Source organism: Barbus barbus, assembly GCF_936440315.1.
Source record: "Barbus barbus genome assembly, chromosome: 49".
Taxonomy (NCBI): Eukaryota; Metazoa; Chordata; class Actinopteri; order Cypriniformes; family Cyprinidae; genus Barbus; species Barbus barbus.
The window spans coordinates 13,156,789-13,165,069 of NC_136727.1; the positions used below are offsets into that span (position 1 = coordinate 13,156,789).

General features: G+C 36.6%; 1 protein-coding gene across 2 annotated transcripts in view; it reads right to left on the minus strand.

Annotated features, from left to right (window-relative positions):
- Positions 1–8,281, minus strand: part of LOC306867671 (nuclear receptor subfamily 5 group A member 2-like) — a 58,623-nt gene that overhangs the window by 48,847 nt on the left and 1,495 nt on the right. The window contains exons 1-3 of one of the 2 annotated variants that reach the window (XM_079413472.1): positions 7,846–8,178; positions 5,671–5,789; positions 3,702–3,843 (exon numbers count right to left, since the gene is read on the minus strand). In XM_079413472.1, the coding sequence (XP_079269598.1) occupies positions 3,702–3,843; positions 5,671–5,789; positions 7,846–7,927 (343 nt within the window). In that variant the 5' untranslated portion in view covers positions 7,928–8,178. Of the gene's footprint in view, positions 1–3,701; positions 3,844–5,670; positions 5,790–7,845; positions 8,179–8,281 lie in introns of those variants that run through there. The other variant, XM_079413473.1, reaches the window with a different exon arrangement.

Genomic DNA, 8,281 nt, shown 5'->3' on the forward strand with positions numbered 1-8,281 from the left:
TAATGAGCTGGAAACTAATAGTCGGCCCTTATGGGAAATCACAATTAGACCTGCAACTCAGATCATGAATGCATGCCCCCATCCGTGCACGCTTACACACTCTGTCTGACACCATCCCCCTCTTCCTTTTTGTCTTCTGATAAGATTTTTTTTTCTCACAGCGTCTAATTAAACAGGGTTATTTACATGCATGTCATACAGATTTTTTCGGCATAAGATGAGGGGTTTTGTGTGTGCATTTCTGGCTGTGTTAATAATAGTACTAGTATTGTTTTAGTACACACTATTTGTAGTATACAGTATGTATACTTATGCATAGTATGCAATTTGTCTGTATGCATAGAATCACCCACTACATTTGCGTTGTATGTGTATTTCTGGGTGTATTCAGAATATCACACTACCAAACATATCCTAATAGTATAAGAATATAGTATGCATACTATGTACAGTATGCAATACACAGTATGCACATTTGTTCTATGCATAACCTTATATGCACTTAAGGCCATTTGAAATAGCATACTACTACTATTGTTGCAGTATAAAGTATGTATGCTTATACCATGCACAGTATGCAAATTTCCTGTATGCATAGAATGACATTTTGCGCATTTCTGGCTTTGTTTAAAATGGTATGCTACCAATCCTACACTTATTACTGTAGTATATACTGTAGTATGCATGCTATGCCAACTTTCTGTATACATAGAATTACCTTCAGTGGATTTCTGGCTATGTTTCAAATAGCATGCTACCATATTACTTCTACTATTTTTGCACTATATAGTATGCATACTTGCACAGTTTACATTTTCTGTATACATAAAATTAATTACTACATTTGCAAAAAAGCACACTACTCAGAATAGCATACTGTATATCCCACAATGCAATGCTCTCAACTTGACTTTCGATTCCTAGTGTGACGAATGAGCTTGAAATAATATCAGTAGCAATTTTTTAAATATTTTTTTTATTCGTAATTTGATTGGGTTTGCCTAAAGAATTATAAAAATGCAAAACAATCTTTTATTTACATTATTAAACATGATTTTGGAAATCTTTATTGTGGAATAATGCATACTGTTTTGCTTACTCAAATCTTTTAAAACAGTAGCTAGTATATCGTATTTATTATCTAGCATTCAGTGTCTAGTAGGCTAGTATTCTATTCCGAACACAGCCCTTTTTTCCCCATGTAAACTGTGTATCTATTCTGTATGTGCTTGTAGCCTGTGTCTGTGTGTGTACATGACTTATAAAACCAATTTGTGAGTTACTCAAATGGTTTGCGGAAAGCAATTGCATCAGTAATAAAAGCAGTTGCCTGATCTAATTTACTTGAATTGGCCGTCCATAGATGTTGTTTGTTTGTGCGTGTTCTGCGTTTGTGTAGACAGGGCCCGTCTGGGCAGATCTGAGCGCTGCTTATTGTCTGATTTATGTGTGTTTAATATACAGGAATATTAAGCGTTGCTTGGGTGAGAATCCCTGTCCTATCACAGGCATATGAATGCCTCCCCTGGTCGGCTCCTGACACACAGTTTGTCATGTCCGCCGGAGCTCTACTCTGAAGGCGCGCCGTTCCATGCGCACACATGAATAGCTATGATACCTATGCATAAGTAATGGGACAGCTTTCTGCCGCCACAACCAGTGGCCGGGAGATGGCAAACGCTTTTCAGCCCCCAAAAATGACAAAGTACGCAATGCAAAGCGTGGAGCATGTTTTGAATATCCACGGAAGAGCTGTGCCAGATCGTCAGATTCATCAAGGTCCTTAATATGGATAACAGACGTTTGATGAAATCTAAACTATTTTACGCTTCGCTGTGCACAACATTGGACTCGAATGGAATGAATAAATGCTAGGTCTATGTAGCTTCCTTTTCACGTCCTCAACTCCGTACTGATTATATAGAGGTAAAAAAAGATTGGATTCTTTTTCATAATCTGTAACTGAGCCACTAATATACTTTATAAAAGAAGATAATTACAGGCTTCCTCGGAAAGACACAACATGCTCTCCTGTGCTTTTTCCAGAACTTTAAAACAGCAGGCTTTCCTTATCTGTATTGATAATAGAGCTTCCATGGAGACATGGAAGGCCACTTGTCTGTGTCACACTGATATGGATGTTTTGTTTTGCTACTTGTTCAATTATGGTGAGTGTTGCACTCAAATCTGTTTGCTGAAAGCTTCTGATAAAAAAAACAAAAAAAGATCTAAACTGAAGCATTTATTTCCGATAGGTCCATCATTACAATTCACAGGGCCTGGGACCCCCAACAAATAGGTAAAGTATATATTACTACTACTACTACTACTATAAACATATAAAAAAAAAGAAAAAAAAGTTAAAATCCTAAATTTTAAAATCATGAATTTTATGATAAAATTAAATCTGCAATCCATCACTAACGCAAGACCTTCACTATTATAATTTTTTATATTGTTGTTTGTTTTATTAAAAAAATATTAAAAACAACTTCAAATTCTTTCAATTATTCTTAACTTTATGACAAAATGATATTATAATTGATGGGTTGCATGTACATCATTCAAATTCATGGGGCCTGAAACTTTTGACTAATAGATAATCTATATTACTATTATTATTAATAATATGTTTTTTTTAAATCAAAACTACCATCAATGTTATGAAATAATTATGTCATAAGTAATGGATTGCAGGTTCATCGCTAAAATTCATGGGACCTTGGAGCCCTGACTAATAAGTAAGCTATTTTATTATTGTAAAATAAACTTGCCATCGATGTAATGCCAAAATAATGTCATAAGTGATGGATTGCAGGTCCATCCTTAAAATTCATGGGGCTTAGGACCATTGTGTGAACATTATGTATGTATTTATTTATTTATTTTTTATTACAAATCTATTAAACAACATCAAATTCTCTTGTGATAAGTTTTAAAACAAAATTACGAACTTATGTTTCATACTAATTATTAAAATGTCTAGCAGGAATTCTGTTTTCAAGCTATATGCATGAAACTTACTGCTGCGGTTTGAATTCAAAACACCATTTTGGTTAACATTTTCCATCTTTCCTTGGGAGTACGAACTATCAGAACAAGCCTGTGGGGAGTATTAGCAAGCGCTCATCTCTTTGGACGGGTCTGACAGTGCGCTGGAGGGCCTCGTATCCTGTTGGTAGCATGCGGCAGCAAATCAAAGCCAGCTAGCTATAAAACAACACCGCTAGAAATTCTGCCCTCCAGCAGTTAAACAATTAACAGTCGTGGATCTACAGACTAAGAGGCAAGGAAAATCGTGTAGTAAGCATGTAGAATTCTTAGATGGTATTTGAAGGGAAAGTTCACTTAAAAATGTTGTTTTTGTGTTGTTTCACTTCTTTTCTGTGGAACCTAAAAAGAGATTTTTTGAAGAATGTTCACGCTGTGCATTTCCATACAGTAGGGATAAAAGCGGTCAAGCTCTAAAAAGTAAATAATGACTTATATTTCAATGTTTCTGCACATTTACTACTTTTTTTTGACAGATGTGGCTCACTTTTATTGCACGGAAAAAAAGCAGCTTGAACATTCTTCAAAACATCTCCTTTTGTGTTCCACAGAGGAATTAAAGTCCTATGGGTTTGTAACGATATTCAGGTGAGTAAAGCTGTGTTCAGTTACAGGAAGAAATGCACAGATGAACTAAAAAGACTTCTTACCCTCCAGTTTCATGCCGACAGTGAGGCACTTCTGGAAACGACAGTAGGGGCAGCGTTTCCGCTGGGTCTTGTCTATTTGACAGCTCTGGTTCTCTATACATGTGTAGCGCTTGTTGTTCTGCACGGTGCGCTTGAAGAAGCCCTGCAGAGTGAGGTGAATGAAGATGTCAAACTTTTGACCTCCAATGTTTGTTAATGTGCTATTCAGCCACAGACAACCCACACACACGTACAAAAAAACACTTGTATCCATTCACACAGAAAAAAAAGAGGTGTTACACACACTGCCACATAAGTAGACACATATAAAAGTAGAGCCATGGGCAGAGAAACGCTCCCTCAGCAGTTGACTCTCACTTGGATAAACACAAACACACCCACACAAAAACTGACATGTGCACCCACACGCACACTTGACATGAACAAACAGAAACGCAGGCTGGAAAGAAACAGATTGAGAAATGTGAGAAGCTGACTAGAGAGTGGACAAAATACCGACGCGATCACTTAAGGTGACACACTTGAGATCCTCGCTAATATAAAGATCTGCTTTTAGCATTGTGACATACTAATACATGTTTTACGTGTCTCTGTGAGCTCCTCTAAAAGTAATTATGACCAGAGGCTCTGCAAGCCATCAAAGTTGGATTTGGAGTCATTTGGAATGAAAGTTGGAATTTACTTTTAACAAATTTGGTTTGGGCGTACATATATCAAAATTTCTTCCAAATAAATTCCCGTTGAACTTCTCTGATCCTATTATTCATACGGCAGAGGCAAAAAAGCAACTAAAAAAATCCAATAAATTATATCCATAATTTACAGGCATAGGATTACAAGATTCCACCTGCAACTGTTCTGAATTCATTTTCAGGGCAGGAGAGAATCAAACGAGGAACGGTATTAACTTATTCTTGATCAACACCGTAGGGAGACCGGCCCATTTAAAACTAAAAGGATCAATACTGGCCAGAACTCAAATAACACACACACACACACAACCATAACATGGAGTTCATAAAGTGCTTAGCCTTGAACATAGACTATATCATTAAAACTAGTCAAAATTGAAATGAAATATATAAGAGACAGCAAATACTGGTTGCCTATAGCACATTCAAATTCTAAAACAGAATTTTAAATGACATTTAAAGTATAAAATCGATATTTAAATATCGTCAAAACTCAAAACGGCGGTTTTAAACGGCAAATCATTTTCTCATGTTGTGCTACAGAGAGCTGTTAACAATTAAAGAAGAAAATCCTCCACCATATACACCCTTTGGGGGAAGAAAAACAATGAGTCAGTATGTGTGTGTGAGAGAGAGACAAAGACACTGGATTTTTTAAACTGTCCATTTGGTTTACAAACTATCATGTGTGACTGAACTCCAAAACCTCTGAAGGTTTCCGGAAATAAACACAACACCAGATTTCAATTGGACATTGACAAAAACAGTCATTTCTTCATTTACTAAACACACAGCCGGTCACAAACAACTCCACAATAAATAAATAAATAACAAGTGCACATGAATTTGATTCAATTCAATTTTTTATTTTTTTTTAAATGGAGCATATTAGATTAGATGTTCTTAAACGGTTTTGGATGTCAAGTGTTTATCCAACACCTTACAATATATATATATATATATATATATATATATATATATATATATATATATATAAATCAGATTTTTATCTTATGTGTTTTTCAAGGATGACATCACGTAACCTATACATTTGCCAATTGATGGATGAATTTTCTCCAAAATACCACTTGAGTGGACCTTTGAGGTCGACAACTAAAGGTGTGGAAAACTATTCTAACAGTCCATAATAGTTATAAGGATAGGAGAATAGTTAATTGCATAGTTGCTTTTTCGCCTAATCATCAGGACAGACCTGAGACCCATTTCTAGGTCACGACCCATCAGTTGAGAGGTTAAAAACAGCTGCTATTACGCACCTTACAGCTCTCACAGGTCAGTAACCCGTAGTGATATCCGGACACCTTGTCTCCGCACACTGGACACATTTCGTCCAAGTCTTCGTCGTAGGAGTAGTCCATCATTTTAAACTGGGGGGCTGAAAATCACAATCAAAATATGAGTAACAGTTTACATAACAGAGTTTTAGATGTTTTTGTAATTATGGCAAAAAATGGTTTGGTCTGATGTTATAGGAGAATATTTTTAATGTGACACTCAACTAAGGAACATAAAACACCAAGAATTGTTTGAGCCTCTGAACAACCAGAAGCTCAAAACCAAACGAAAAGGCTCCTGAACGATTCTTTGCTTAACAATTCAACGATCTTTATTTTTAAGCGTGCAAACATAGTTTATGTAAGCCATCTCTTCGATACCAGTTTTGCAAACAAGTCTATAACAAAAGTCGAGGAATCACCAATTGTGAGCTTTACAAAATTCTAGCCTTAAGAGTGAATTTTCTGGAAGTATATGCAGTTCTGTGTCTCTACGAAATAGCCGAAGCTTCGAGTCGGGTGTGGAGACTTCAGTTTCGATCTTGTTAATATTCATGATGGCTAGTTAATTGGTGTGGGAGCGTGAGAGAGGCTGCTGTCTCGCGCTGGAGTGGAACATTTAGCCACGAGGCGAATAAAAGCAAAACAACATATACATACTATAGTATTGTGTGCCAGCAAAATAAATCACCGTGGCATGTTTGAGACTATTCTGTTGTCTGTAAATGATATGTATTTTTATTTCATCTCCGTCTTTTAATTAGCATTAACATTGATGAAGTGATGCAGTTTGAGAGCTCTAAATAGAACCATCAACTTTTACTTAAAACGAGGTATTTTGGAACAGCGCGAGAAGAAAAAGGACATTCGAATTGGATTTGTGTTGGAAGAAACAGACAAATATTTTGTGAAGCAAAAGTTTAAGCTGTAAAATAGAACATGTTCGATTTTCGTTTATTATTAGCCTACTCATTATTCTAATGTTGCCATAAGTTATTATTTGTGCAAAATGCTTTTTTTTTTTTTACGCAACAAGTGTTTTTTAAAAATGCTCACATTTTTTTGTATCATGGTAGAATAATTCCAAGAGCATTACATCTGAAGCTTTTTCAGTTCGTCGATAATTCTCTCTTTTATTTACATTTTAAAACTGACTAAAGAATGCCATTCCTTGATTTGAAACAAATAATCGTTATTTATAACGGCTTGTAATTGTTTTCTGACGTGTGCTAGAATATACATAAATTGAAATATTTTAATTTAAAAAGGCATTCTTGATTTTTAAAAAAGCTCGTACCAAACTATACAACATTCCACGAGCTGAAGTTCTCTCACCTGGAATTTCTCTCGTGCATGAATTGGAATCTCCCTTCAGTTTAAATATATTCCTCGATTATACAGTCATTTAAATGCTCGCAATGCGTGGAGATAAAATTGTATTTCTACGACTGTAAATGTACGTTCTTTAAAAAATAAATAAGTAAATAAATCAAATTTACAACACACACACACACACAAATATTCTTATCAGTAGCCTAACCATTTGCCGGAGTTGCTCTATGGTTCTTTGGGTATTAAAAAAAAGTTATATTTTGAGTTGGTTCTTCAGATTTTATCCAGTACATAGATAGTTTTCTAAAACAATTTTGTCCTGACTGGAACCTTTATTTAAAAAAGTGCAGCTTATACCAGGCTAACTATTTTGGACCAGCAGATTTATTGTTTGGCGTAAAGCTGCGCTCTGTCATAGTCATTATTGTGGTTTCGTTTCCCCCTTCTGTTGTATATACTAAGACCAAATTCATTGGCAGGTGATGCAGATCATGTTGAGTTTATAAGAGTTCACTCAGCTCAAAATAATTCACGCTCCGCTATTGCACATTGTTTCCTTATTTATCTTTACGCGGCCACACAGTGCATGTTTAAGCGCGAGTCAAAACGCAAATATTTTGTTTGCAATCTTAAACTTCTGTTTAGGTCATTTTGTAGCAAATGATTTTCTCATTCTTCAAATTTCTGTGACAACGAGAGTAAGTTATATTTGTGGCATGCGATGTTCATAAAAGGTCACTGAGTGTAAAATATCTGACAATGAGAGGTTTATTAGGTTATTGCGTGCATGAATGAAAGCGTTACTCTGACACGTTTGCCGCTTACCTTGCATGTTTCTAGGCATATGCCCCTGTTCCCCATGCGATCGAGCGAATCCCAGAGATTCTGAGTCGACTTTAGGTAGCATGACAGCTCTGCTGAGCCGATGATGAGCACGCGCCGCTCCGCCTGCGCGCGAGGAACACCAGAGACTCTCAAAAATACCGTCCAAACGTCCAAAACAAATCCTGTGTGTGGGTGTGCACCTACAAGACGCCTGTCCTTGTTTTAGGAGTTGTTCACACGCGGTGTAAGTTCATTAGGGTCGTCTTTGCAGCAACTAAGATGCTGCTCTTTAAACCGGAGTGCGCGAGCTGTCAGGAACTTCGCGCGAGCCCCTCCTCCGAGCGCTCTGCGTCGCTCTATCAGTGAAGTTCAAACTGCTCCTCGCTGCTTTGTTTACGCCGCACTGACACCGCGTCAGCCAATCAGCGTTGCGTTC